The 14,729-nt window shown below is 43.1% G+C and overlaps 1 protein-coding gene across 1 annotated transcript in view; it reads left to right on the top strand.

The window, feature by feature from the left end:
* LOC147117677 (F-actin-uncapping protein LRRC16A-like) overlaps positions 1–14,729 on the top strand; it is a 494,673-nt gene that overhangs the window by 312,972 nt on the left and 166,972 nt on the right. Inside the window, exons 18-19 of the mRNA XM_085989391.1 lie at positions 2,167–2,266; positions 12,021–12,075. Coding sequence (XP_085845517.1) covers positions 2,167–2,266; positions 12,021–12,075 — 155 coding nt within the window. The remainder of the gene's footprint in view (positions 1–2,166; positions 2,267–12,020; positions 12,076–14,729) is intronic.

Below are 14,729 nucleotides of genomic sequence, written 5' to 3' on the forward strand. Positions count from 1 at the left end.
GTTTTGTAAGCTAGGTGCAAGAACCAAAAGTTAGGCTGTAACAATTCATTGCTACACTGAGTTGCCACTGACGAACCCAATTTCAAAAGTACAATAAAGTAATAGGCTGTACAGAGCATGCCAATATAGAGACAGCAGGTCTTACTGACAGAGGCAACATGTACTGTGGCCTCCAGCATGGTGAATGAGTCAACCCTTCCCCTTTACAAGTCAGTAAGACAGTTTGGCGCTTACTGCCCTATACAGCCCTTCCACAGACATTGGGGAAGGTAATGGGACAAGATCCATATTTGAACATTACAGTTTTAAAACAACTCCATTTGTGCAGATGCTTTTATGTTGTTGTGGGATCTTCCTAGCAATATTAACAAGATGATGTTCAGCACCCAGGATCTGAGCTGATGGTGCTAAATGACCATGGACGGCATTTCTATAGCAGAAATTAGCTATAAATGATTTGTTAACAAACCTGTCAGTGTCTGTCAACTCCATTTAAATGCCCTCATTGTGTCATCTTGGAGGTTTTGTATTAAATGTATTTGCTAGTGGTAGGATTTATAAGGATCAGCAGCATAATTAATCAGTTGCACATAGGGTATCTCAAGAAAACTGAGGGAGGTTACTGATGAAATAGCAGAGGCACTGTCATAATTTTTTTAATTCTTTGCAAATAAGAATTGTACCAAAGGACTGGAGGATGGTGAATATTGCATTCCAGTTTGAAAACTGGACTGATAAGCCAAGTAAATGTCGACAGTTAGTCTGATATCAGTAGTATGGAAATTGCAGGAAAACATAAACGTTTGTGAACATTTAGTAAGTTATGAGCTCATCTGCGTAGTCAGTGGAGATTTGTAAAGGGTAGGTCATGCTTGAGAAATTTAATCAAATTGTTCGATAAAGGTATTGCAGTAGATGTGGTTTATTTAGAGATCCATAAAGTATTTGATAAAGGGTCCACATAAGGTACATGATGAAGATTAAAGCCCATGTATTGAAGGGAAAGTAGCAGCATGTTCAGAGGGATGACTGAAGGATAGAAAGCATAGAGTAGAAGCAAATGATGTTTCTCAGATTATCAAGATAAAGCTCATGATGTACAACAACAACATGCATTTGTATAGCCTCTTACAAAAGCACAGATTGTTCCTTCAATTCCTCCCCCCCCCCCCCCCCCACCACTTCAAGCTTTAAAATAGGGATTAGGCTAAAAACTGCCTGTTAACTACCTGTTAACAGGCAGTTAATTGGCACTAATCCCTTCCCGCTTCGGGTAGGCGGGTCCCAGTGCAGGGCGGGTGCCCGCCTCCTTTGAAACTTACATGGAGGCGGGATGGGGTCGGGACCCCCGAATTCAGGACTTTAAACCCCCGCACGCCTCCAATCCCGACTCCATGGGTCAATGAAAATCGACCCCAGTGTCTTTCAGGTGAGACATTAAACTGAGGCCTCATCTGCCCTCTCAGGTGGACATAAAGGGTCCCACAGCACTTTTCGAAGAGTAGACTCTCCCCGGTCCTAGCCAACATTTACACCTCAACTAACCCCTAAAAACAGATGATCTGATCATTTATCTCTGCTGTTTATGGGAGCTTGCTGTGTGCATATTAGTTGCCGTGTTTCCTACATTATTACAGTGACTGCATTTCAAAAAAGTACTTAATTGGCTGTGAAGCGCTTTGGGACATCCTGAGGGTCGTGAAGGTGCTATATAAATGCAAGTTCTTTCTTCCTTTTCCTTATGGTTGAAGAAGGTCTGCCTGCATTGCTGGGCTGTACAGGCAAGCTCACCCTCACCCAGAAAAATCTGTGGCCAGCATCCCCAAAGGCAGTATTTACACTGCTGCTGTAGCTCCAGCGGCACCACCTCTTCAGGTGGATCGCAGCATCTCTGGAGACGGCCCTGTCATGTTTACCTTGCAGAGCCACTGCTGCAGAAGTCATGGCTGCTGCAGGAAGACACGCTGTAAAGACAATGCACTGTTAGTATTTACATTGCATCCCCTCCATATACAACAGCCATGCTATCCTGTCAGTTGTTTCGTGCAGACATGTTTTCTCCTACACATATACAAAACTATTGAAAGGACAGCATACAGTACGACTTTCATGTTGGAAATTGTGCAGCCTGTTCATGTTTGCAATTTGTAACCTTTTTTTGTACAGGTTTAGACTCCGATCTTGCTACTCTTGTGGTATGGATGAGCAAGAATAGATCAATTCGCCATCTAGCTTTAGGCAAAAACTTCAACAACATAAAGTCCAAGTAAGTACTTCTTGTGTCTAACTACAGAAACAAGCTACTAAGCATCAGTTGCATTGTTTTCAAGTAAATTCATTCAGCATGACTTGTGATAGATACTTTAGTCTACTGCAGTAACATTCCACATAAATATGACGATCTACTTAATTTTTCTACAGGAAAATTGCCAAAACTTAACCTTGTTTGTACTTGTATTTTCTCCCATGGTGTTGTTACATCCATTCAAAACTACTGTACCAGGTTAGGATAAGAACTGCTTTATGTTTACCACAAATATCATTCCATGTATGGCTAAACGGTGGTACGGTCTCATGACTGAGCACTGGCAAGGAGTTGCTCTTTCCCCTTTCACATTTAACACCTTGTTGAGCATGATTACAACCTGACCAGATTTATCCAATTTGCTAGAAGTAAGTCCAATGGGCAACCCTGAGGCTCCTACAGCATCCTACTGGTTAAGAACTAAACTACTTTTACTATCTAGCTCATACTAGGCTTTATTGGTATGGACTTGCCTTTGTTAATGGAATGCATCATTAAATACTGTTTCCAAACTAATTTAGACCTGGGAAAAAGAGAATGAAAATGAAGTATAGTGAATATAGACACTGGGGTCGATTTTCCCGAAGCTGTCAGGAAGAAGGCGGGACTACAACTTTCGGGCTTTAGACCCGCCTACATCGACATCCGGCCAATCCGCGCAATTTTCCCTTGATTGACCTTGTTGAGCCCGCCCAGCAGGCCAATTAAGGGCCACCCGGCAACAGGTGACGTCACAGACTGTAATTTCATCTGTCAGGAGTTCTTGACAGATGAAATATCAGTGTTTCACAGCTGTTTGAAGCTGCCAAACACTGACAGTCTGAGTTCTAACATGAGTCCTTCTGCACAGACTCAGTTAGAACTCTCAGCAGCACTCAAAGCTGAAGGCTGTCACTTTTCACAGATCGCAGCCATTCAGCTTTAAGTGCCGGCTGAGTGATGCGCTCCCGACGCCTACAGGAAGAAAGGCTGTTAAGGTAAGTACAGCTTAGTAAAAGTTCTTTAGACACACTAAACACACTTACCTTTGCACTCATGCACCCATCACTCACCTGAACACGGACATCGCGACCCCTCCAACTCCTTCAACCCGACGGCCCGCCTGCTCTAACCTGGCGTGGTTTGGAGCCGTCGGGAATCCCACACGACACCCCTCAAAATAGGGATTAGGCTAAAAACTGCCTGTTAACAGGCAGTTAATTGGCACTAATCCCTTCCCGCCTGGGGTCGGCGGGTCCCAGTGCGGGGCGGGTACCCGCCGCCTCTGAAACTTGCGTGGAGCGGGGTTTTGGGCGGGATGGTGTCGGGACCCCCGAATTCGGGATTTCCCACACGCCTGAAACCCCGCCTGACGGCTCCAGGAAAATCGACCCCACTGTGTTTAGTGCACAAAATCTTTTATTCAAAATATTAATCTTGAATAATTTAACTGTTGCTTAAACTGTAGTGCAGTTTTTGGGTTGTGTCTTGTAATGGTAAACTGCAGATTTGATCGCCACTATGCTCCTTCACCTCATCCCTTGTTGCATTGCTGTGGGAAGAACTAGAGGCTTGGCACTCATCACAAGAAGGGAAATCGAATCTGTCTAGCTGCTCCTGCAACTCCTAGAAGCAAATTTGGACCAATTAGCAGAGGTCTGCAGGCAGGTCATCTGCCCTTCCAGCTGTTTTAGTTGTGTAGTCCTGGATTAGAAATAGAAAGTTTACCTTCTAGATTTAAAAAAAAATTGTTTTTTCAATCGCAATGTACAATCAGGCACTGCCCATTGTACCAGTAACCCATAAAGATCAGTGGGTCCCAAGTTCGATTCCCAGACTGTGCTGATCTCAGCTGGTGCAATAGTTGGAGTCAGTGGCTCTGCTTCGAGAAGGAAAAAATAAGCCAGGTTGACTCCTGCTGAAAATGTGCATGTGTGGACAGTGAGTAAGGGCAGGATTGGATTTGGCTGTGATGCCATCAATGATTAAATAACATGCTGACATGACCACTTAGGGAAGTTACTGGAGAGGTGCCAGCGCCCATGGAACTGCACAACAATGTCTTCAAGAGAGAAAATTGAAATTAAAAAAAGTTTCCCTGTAACACTATAGTAACAACGTTTGATTATCTGGGGTGGGTAGTTGATGCTCAAACTACTGGTTGTTATTTACTTGTACTGTATATTAAAGCTTGGCCCTTTATAAGCTTTTTTTAAGTATTAATATAGCAGTTCCAGTAAAGGCCCCCCAGTGGTTATGCAAGTGTTGAGATAAATTTGGGCTTCGGAGATGGGGAGGAGCGGGTGGTGGAGTTTAGATCCTCTAAATCCCAGAAGTTCAAATTCTGAGGCTGCAGTGGTGAGTCACTTGTATCTCACTGGAGATTTGAATGGATTTCCAGATTACTGCAGGTCAAGGATGGCAAGTGAGCATAGCAGTTTTTTTTTCCAGAAGTAAACATTCCTCCATTTGTCGCTATGATTCCAACTGTATCTCACACCAGAATGATATAAATAAACATTTGACAAGACCCTGGAAATGCACCACATTAGTGCATGTCTGCTCTTTTTACTTGCTTTTGAAGTGTGTGCAAAAAAACATTTTGAAGGGTCTTAATTGGCATAGATTAAGATTATTTTAGAAAAACCTTGAACCTGCCATTTTTGGAGCACTTTTAGATTCTGACTGGCTTTAGTTCTTGTTCCTGGTCATTGTGAAGGTTAGACAGTACAGCATATTTCATATTAATAGTGAGAGTGATATTCTGAAAAAAATATCAGTCTAGACCTAATCATTTTGCAAGTGCAAATACATAGGGGGTGCATTTTAACCCCCAAGAACGGGTGGATTGGGAACGGGTTGGCGAGGGGCGGGGGGTGAAATTTGTGATTTTTGGAGCGGGAGCGCAACCCACATCTGGGTTTAATGGAGGCGCATTTGGACGCCGACGAGAAACCTACACGCTGACATCGGGAATTTAATAATTGGACATGGGTGGGTATTGGCTCAGTTAACGTCCTTGGGAGAGGTTAATGAGCTCTTTTTAAATTGTTTTTAACTTGGCTCCAATTTTAACTTGAGCTGCATGGATTTCCCAGGGCTTGGGAAATTGACCAGTGAAACAGGTGAGGTTAAGCAGCAGTTCAGGTGGGTATTTAAACTTCTTATTGTCCCATCTGAATAAAAGCTCACTTACTGCAGCTGGTGTCTTAGTTCCCTCTGGCAAATGTTGGGTGGAGATTGCTTGTGTGGATACAGCTTTTTTCAACCTTTTGAGGATTTCAGATTGCCAAAATCAGGAAAGGAGGTGCCTTGGATGTGTCTGACAGCACATCAGAAGGGGAAGACCATCACTATCCGCAGCCGTGATGACTGGCTGTGGTGGGATCAGCACTTGCACAGGAGGGAGGTGCACAAGAGAGGATCTGAGGTCACAGGAGGCGTTACCCACGTCACAGGGTTTACAGATAAAGGCTCAGCTTCCTTGACCTCTCAGAAGACATCTTCCTTGACATCTGCAGTCTCCTACAGGAAGAGCTGCTCCACAAGAAATGAAATCCTGCTGTCCGCTCCCACCACCTGCTAGACCTGGTGGCCACGCATTACCAGTGGCTGTGAAAGCGACCATCGCCCTCAACTTTTTCGCCTCCGGATCCTTCCAGAGTGATACCGGTGACATATCTAGGATCTCCCACTCGGTTGCATGTAAATGCATAATGCAGGCTTGTTTGCCAGGGCCGACAATTATGTACATTTCCCCGGTGATGAGAATAGTCAGAATGAGCAGGCACTCGGATTCACCTCTCTGGCTGGATTCCCCCAGGTACAGGGTGCCATCGATCGCACACGAGACAATTCGAGCACCGCCACAGCAACCAGGAGTTTTAAAAACCGCAAGGGATGTGCATTCATCAATGCATAGCTGGTGAGCAACCACAAGAAGGTTCATGCAGGTCTGTGCCAAATTCCCCTGGAGCTGTCATTATGCCTTCATACTGAGACAGTCCAACATCTCGGACCTTTTCGATCCAGGAAGCAGACCTGAATGCTGTCTCACAGGAGACGAGGGATACCCACTTCAAACTTGGTTCATCACATCTGTGAGGAACCCCACCAATGAGGCGAAGGGGCGCTACAATGAGAGCCACATGACTACCAGGTGTGTCATCGAGCAAGCCATTGGAATGTTGAAGATGCACTTCAGGTGCCTAGATAGGTGCCCTTCAGTACTCACCAGCCAGGGTGTCCAGAATAACAGTGGTGTGCTGCATCCTGCACAACATTGCGCAGCAGAGGGGATTGCAGGTGGAGGAGGATGAACATAAGAACTAGGAGCAGGAATAGGTCACTTGGCCCCTCGAGCCTGCTCCGCCATTCAATAAGATCATGGCTGATCTTGGGCTCAAAGCCACTTCCCCGCCCACTTCCCATGAAGGAGCTCATAACTTATCTTCGGATGAGGAGAACATAGAGGAGGGGCAGGAGGAGGATGAAAATGGGGCACCCATTGCCAGACCAGCCGCTTACATTGTTGCCAGGGATGCCCTAGTACCATGAAGGTTCACCTAGTGTGAAACGTAAGAAATGAAATACTGCGGTCCACTCCCACCACCAGCAGCACACCCACCCAGTGGGTCCCATCATTCATTGATATTTACGGTGTCATGAAAAAAGTGAAATGCGAGATTGCACTTGGTATGCAATAATGGGCAAGTGTGGAAGTGGTGCTAATCAATGAATTTTATGTGGCATCATAAAGGAAACTTAACAACATAACATTTTGTGCATACCCCTGGTGAATTACAATTTCTTCAACTTGCGCTTCCTACCGCTTCTGCATGGTGCATCCTGTGTGGCTTGAGCAGCGATAGAGGCAGGCTGCTCAGACCCCTGCTCTGATTGCTGAGATGCTTTTGGCCTATGACCTCTGGGTTTTAGAGGCCCTGAGGGTCTTGCCAAAAACTGCTCCATCTGCACCTGTGCAGGGGCAAACTTGGCCATTGGGAGACAAGGCAGCATATCGGGTACTGGCTGATGGGAGAAGGGCAACGGATGAGAAGTGGGAGCACTTTGAGTGGAGTTCCCACTTCCATGTCCCCTTTCTCCATCATCCCTATCCTGGCCCAGCACCAACATCACTTCTACGGCTCAGCTGCAGACCAGATTGGTGAAGATCAGTAACACGTTGTAAGGCCACGGTAACTGACATCCTGTTTATGGCGGCAGACAAGTTGGCATCCAAAGTCTGCACGGTCATGTTCTGCATGGACTCATTTGAGAGCCTTGCTTGAAGTTTCATAGAGGCTGAATCTCTCTCCAAGGCAGGCATTCTCACAATTCTTTGTGCCACCAATCCACTAGCAATCGAGTTGGACTCCTCTATCTTCTCCGCTTTTGTGGAGTGTGTGCATGGCACCAATGTTCCCTTTAATTTTTTTTGGGTGCGTGGCCCCTTTAAGAGGCTGTGCGGCCCATTCAAAATACCGCGCATGTGTGGTTTTTCCCATTTAAAAGCCAGTGAGCTGGCTGCGCGGGAGCTCCAGAGCGCTGTGCAGCCTTGTAGCTTAATGAGAACATTGCGTGGTATGTCTGTCAGTATCTGGCTAAGTTGCTGATGCACCTTTTAGCATTCTCCTTTTCAACAATAGCCTCCTGGGTTCAGCATCTGTGTCCAGTTGAGGAGAAATTGGAGAGGATTGCTCCCCCGACGTGGACTCTTCACGGCTGTCTCTGCCACCAGTGTCTGCTCGTGCTCACTTGTGAGGTGTAAATCACCAGATGAAAACCCAACTAACTTTCGAACTGGAGCCACTGAAGTGCGAGTATTTGCGCAGTGCATGGCTGTACGTCCTGTGATGGTGCACCCTCAGAAGGTATGAGGTTCTCCTGAAGAATCATCCTCATGAATGTCCTACGATACTTGTGCAAGAAGTCCCCAGAAGACAAAAAGGGATATGATTTAGATGTGACAAAGTCACAGTCTTGACAATCACCATATTCAGTCTTCTCATAGTTCAGTAATTGATGAAGTGAAGTCAGTATATATGTGTCAGAGATATTTATAATTCTGTCACCATCTCTCTGTGAGCTCCCTGTCTCTCCATCTCCGACTGAGAGGGATGCAGATGTGCCACTTATCTTCAGGGCATCCTCCTCTATGTCAGTGAGCTGCACTATTTGTGGCGGTCCACCTCCAGTCCTGTCCCTCTCCCTTGCGTTTTGTGCTCTCTTTCTTTTAAAAGGGCCAAAAAAAGCAAACCTGTGAGTGAGCGAAGGTGAGGTATTCACCCGATGGATGCACTGCATTTGGTGAATGTGACCACGCCTTCTTAGTGAGCTGCAGGTTTCTTCCTCCCATTGCTGGCGAAAACTATATCGCTCCTACTCTTGACTGCACCCAGCAGTAATTCCAGTGAAATGTCATTAAATCAGGGTGCTGCCCTCGCTCTATGTCTGCCATCCATTCTGAACACCTCCAATTTCCATTTGTGCACTGTCCTTTTAAATACAGTTGAGATCACGTCATGCGGGTGCGCATCACGCCAACTGTGCAGCTTGGAGCCGCAAAACCGGAAGTCGAAAATTAATTGGTACAGTTCAGTTGTGATCGCAAATACCTACCCACTCAGTTGACTTCCAGGTTTCCCCCACGTAATTCCAATCCCCCGCTCGGAAGCCACCTTCATATTAATATCGGTTCCATGAAGTCACTTTTTTAGTTTGGTTATTATGTTTTTCCAGTGTATCGTACAGTGCCATCTGGCACATGAGTGAATAAGTGACCTTGACTTGTTAGTGGAAAAACTGTTTCTTGTTTGCGTGTAAGATTTTGGGCATGTTCAGTACTGGAAATCTCAGCAGCATTTGTAATTTCAGCATTGAGGTTTTTGGGTTTGCTTCCAAAATCCAGGAAAGCATTAGAAGCTTGAGACTGACCTTGCATTCACTTTTAGTAGAAGCACGGTTCCAAGCTAGTGAGTAAAGGTATCATGAGCCATGGAAGCTGCCTGGGCTCTGTATAAGTTGGACCATCATCAGGGATACCCAGACAGAGAATTTCCATGGTGTTGCTCCCACTCCACCGCCATAACTTCACCGGAAGTGCGGCAGACTGGGAGCAGCTCCAGGGAAATTCCTGGGTGCTGGTCTTGGCTGTCGTGATGGAATTGAACATGAAGTGGTGTAAAACGCTAGCTGCTGCACATTAACATAGGTTTATGCTTGAACCAGAGGTGTCCACCCTGTGGTTGTATCCAGCCTGCGAGCCCTGGCAACCCAGTTTTATTTGTGCTTATATTTCTTACTTGCTGATTTGGCTTCTTTGAACTTTGAGAGCCTAGAAAGAGCTGTTCTTTACACTGTCTTATTACTGGATAAATCTTAAATCATAACACTTGGACCAGTTAGTTTGACAGTTTGAGATAGATGCAGATTAATGAGTTCGGTTTATGTGCCCTAAGTAGCCCATGGGGAACTAAAGCTTGGGCATTCCTGGTGTAAGTTAACCAAGCTGAGATATAACATGTTGATGAAGGTATAAAAAAATCCAACTAGAATTGGCTGTTTGTTTCTCACCAGTTTTATTTTGTGATTTTTCTCCAGGGTAGGGGAATTGCCATGGTTTCTAGCCTTGCCCACAAAGCATAATAGTGCAGGCCTTTTATAATGAATGATAATTTTGTATATCCATAATATTAGTCTCATTATAATTGTTCTGTTAGTTATGCAAAGATGAAATGCCAGTTACAGTTTGCGAATTCTGTTCATGAAAATTTTAGTAACTGTGCATCATTGAAAAATCACAAATGTGTGAAATTGATCTTTCAGGGTAGATCGTAGCTCTGTTTAATGCTTCTCCTATACAGGAAGGGAACCATGTCAAAAAATTATTCTGAACATCACAACCTCAAACATGTTAGCTCATTGATGGGGAAATTGATGCGCCTCAAGTTATACAGCAGAAATGTATAACAGAATATCACAGGAAGGTTCCTCACAGTTCACATTGTACTTCTTGACTATGATTTGTTTGTAGCTCTTCATCATTATATTATGTTGGTCATGCTCTGCAGAAGGCTTATTACTTTGTAACCAAACCGATCTACTAAGTATGTGAAAAGCAGTTTTTTTTAAAAACCCAGACTGAAAAAGACTGTGTAGCATGTGGTGAATCTTTCTGTCTTGTGGGACATGTGCAAATGAGACTAACCACCAAAGCAGGTGAGCTGTGGGGACCAGTGAGTAAACAGCTGGAGCTTTATTGTACAGTTGGCGTTTCCGCCCATGTGTACTGTGTGACTCATCTGCCTCTCCGTGCTTTAAATCTGTACTTTAGCACGTTGATGTCATCAGACTCAGTTGTATTTCCACGAATAACATTCTGCCTCCACATGCATAACACAATACAATCCCCCACCCTCCCCAACTCCCATAATTTTATCATCTGATGGGCTATCTATATAATGTATAGATAATACATCCACATGCACTTCCTGTCAACTTGTTCCATTACACTGGCTAGAGGGTGTAATTGCAGTGTGATATGTTAATATTGGCAGAATCCAGCATAAATGTGGACAAAAGAGCTTATAATGGAAATATAAAAGTGAGGGCAGAATGTATGACTTCAAAGTGGAACTGAATTACATCTGTATGCCCTAGTACAATTACCCCTTTCCCTTTAACCCCAAAGACTACAATTAGTCTTGACTCCTTCTGATATTTAATTATATGGGTGTTACTGGTTCAAAGTGTGATGCTTCTCGTACGTCACTGTCACAAAGAATATTGGGTACTTGTCATTTAGTAGATGATGAAATCTTGTTCCTTGATTTTTGGTTCATTTTCATCTTTTTGGCTTTTCATTAGACCACAGCATACATTTACAACTGTCCTAAATGCAAATGCAACTGAGTTTTTAAAAAAATTGACCTTTTTTTTTCATATTGCAACTTCTGACTTGTATTTTTAATATAAAATCCTGTGTTAATCTATTTTTCAAATCCTTTTCTTTTGCTCTGTTAAATTTTGTCCGATAACGCTCCTGTGAAGTGCCTAAGGACATTTTACCACATTAAAGGCGCTATATAAATGTACGCTGTTGTTGTAACAATCCATCACACTGAGGCAATGAATAATACTCTCACACACTTAATATTTACTTTCACTGCTCTAATCAATTTATTGTGTTTTTGAAAATGGCATCAATTAATATGTAATGAAGCTGGTTAGTTCTGTGCTGCCCGTGCATACCTCCGCAATAAGACATACAGACCAGAATGTTCCATGTTCAATTCCTTGTCTATGTTTAGTTTGCTGATCTCAGCCAAAGCAAGGGTGCTCCAAACTCTGTGCCCCTGGGGCCAGAAAGGGGGAAATGAACCATGTTTCCTGCTCCTGATTGCTGTCGGTGATTCCTGCCGCCAAGTTCACTCGTGTGAATGTTTAGTGAGAATAGGATAGGGCATAACTACGATAACCTCCATAGCCAAATAGTCTATCCAAACTGTCTAGGTTCATACATGACATGAATAATTGCCATTTGGTCAAGGTGCCAAAGGGCTGCCAGTGCCAGTGGAACTGTACCTCAGCAATAGTTGGTGCCTTCAATAGAAGATGGGCAAGTTTTAAAACTACAATTGGTATTGATTATAGAGCTTCATTCCAACATGGCACTTATGATATGTTGATAATTAAGAAATCCCTTGAACTATTGATGAGTAAATTTTTTTTGCAGGAATCTTGCGCCTGTGCTTGACAACATTGTACAGATGATTCAGGATGAAGAATCAGTAAGTTTTTTAAAGTTTTGATGTTTGACTTGATGTTCAAGTGAGAATAAATTGAGATGACCTTCTGATTTTAACTGTTGGAAATGTTTAAATTGGGGGAAAAAATCATGTCGGCTAAAAACCATCCAGCATTTCTAAAATGGTTAAAGATGGGTTCCCAAAAGTTATAAATGTTAATATTTTTTGTTCTTGATGGCTGTTTGATTCCTTCATTTCTAAACTGCTTCTCAAAATAACTAGAATTGGAAGGAAAATTAGCCTCTAATATAGTGAAACTCAGTCTGTTTTTCTTTGTGGTGTACTCAGTTATCCATAGACGCATGTATTGAAACACACATTACTGCGAGTCATTAAAGGTAGAATTAATTTTTTTCACTGTTGGGGCCATTTTAGCTATTGTTTTCGACTGATGAGGGAGTGTAACATTTTCACTTCAGATTTTATTCATGTTGGAGCACATTTGGGATTCTGATTTTTGCAATGTTCCTGAGATTTGTGTGGAAGTGTCATGTTTCTTCACTTAATTGCTGCTTCCAACCCACACTGCTACATCACTGAGTAATGAACAGGAGAGCTGGGGGGAAGGAATTCCTGGAGCCAAGGCTGTGTAAAGAATGTCATCTTACAGTTCTGGACTCTGCGTAATGGTGCAGTTATGGCATCCCTAACTGTTTAATACCGGGGGGGGGGGCGGGGGTTGGGTATGTTTTCTGCAAATTAATTAGCACTGATTGGTTTCTGGACCATATTTCGCCAGCATGCTTGGACCTGACAGCTGGAGTTGCAGGTGAGTGTGTGATGGAGCATTGAGTCGCCAGATCTGCTAACAGGTCTGCAGTTCCAACTGACCTTGCCATCAGCAACAGAACAACAAAGTTAAGTGAATTAAAAAGGTCCTCTGGCAGTCCTGGTCTTACTATCCATGAAAATTCTTGCTGATTAATTGAGTGCAATTAACAATTTTGTTCTTTCTACAGCACTCATCATGTGCAGAAAGATATTATGGAGCATTTTCCAATAAGAAGGAAAGGGACAGTGGATAAAGGGAGCAAAGCTAATTCATTACTTCCAAATGTTTAAATCAAAGTCATTCAGAGCCATAATATTGTCATTTTCAAAATGACAACAGGAGAAAAACCCTTAATACAGGAAATATGAAGGAATGGACGCCCACCAGCAAAAGTAGAACAGGAGAAAGATTTGGGTGTGATTATTTTGGTCATGCACTCATATCCAGTCAATGTGAGATTATTAAACTGTGAATTAATCAAGTGATGGGGTACACACTGAGGCATTTGATTAGAAATTAAAAGGATTGTTTTAATTCAATGGTATGGCCATATATAGAATGTCTTCAAAAGAATGCTGATGCACTAGATATGGTACAGAGGAAGGTAGCAATATAATTCTGGAACTTAAAACAATTTGAGGTATAATGAAAGATGATCGAGAGAGGGCAAGATTTAAGTCTTTGTAAAGCTAAAAGGCATGAATAAGGCAGAGGTAACTGGGCTTCATTTAGGTTGTGATGCAGAACTAGAGGATAGAAGTATAAAGTTAATCAGTCTTAAGTGAAACTTGGCATTTCAGAGAAATGAGATGTGTAGAAGAGAATATGAATGCTACTTAAATTAAGTGCAGTAAAGAAGAGCTGAATGAATATCTGGTTAATGATTGAAAAATGTGGACAGCAATGCTACATTAATTTCCTGAGGTTTTTGCTTCATTACCTGGCAGGGAGAAATCTCGTAAAACATTGTCACCTTGGTAATGTCACCAACGGCTTTTAATAAATTGGATAGAGTCCATTATAACATCGTGGCACTCGGGACCCTGTGCCAAATTCAGCTACACTTCAGTTAGGTTTGTTATTCAAGGAAGGTGTGACTTAATTGTATTTTGAGTTCCAAGCTAAAATCTTCAGTAGTCAGCTAGATTTTTGCATTGACTTGCAGTTCTATGATTTAGAAACTTTTCAGAAAAACACAGCATCAGTATTTTGTGTAAGGATTTAGGACCCTATATGGTTCCAGTACTTCCCTTTCAGAGAATGGAAAAGGAGCTCATGGAGTTTTCATGTTCAAAATAAAGAAATCTGCTTTCTTGCCTTATCTTCCTCTGACGCCTCCCCGTTAGTCCGTAGTTCATATTTATCCATCATAAATAAACGTATCTAATCCATGACGCCCACCACCTGCCCCCTCAACCCTCTACAATCCAAACACCTGATTACCCAACTTCCCTTTCTTGATCCAATGACCACTGACGTTATCAACCTATCCTTATTCTGTTTCATCACCCCCCAACCCCCACTTCTTCAAAAAAATTACTCTCACCATCTGCATCTCCAAATATTTCTCTCTTTTCAATCTTTTTTTAAAATCCTGAAATGTGTCATTGCCTTGTAACTACACACTTGCCTCTCGCATCACTCCCTATTCAATGCTATCCAATCAGTCTTCCACCCCACCCTCAACACGAGGTTGCACAAGTCAAAGTCACCAATGACATCTTGTAAGACTAATACTTATTGATTGTCCTCATTCTCCTCAACTTTTCCGACTTCCTTTGATGCTATTGACCACTTTATCCATCTTGAATGACCACTTTCCTTCACAGTCCAACTCCATAGTTCTAGTTCTACACTTACCTGC

The sequence above is a fragment of the Somniosus microcephalus genome, chromosome 5, assembly GCF_052327205.1.
Source record: "Somniosus microcephalus isolate GS21.2 chromosome 5, FLI_Smic_1.0, whole genome shotgun sequence".
Taxonomy (NCBI): domain Eukaryota; kingdom Metazoa; phylum Chordata; class Chondrichthyes; order Squaliformes; family Somniosidae; genus Somniosus; species Somniosus microcephalus.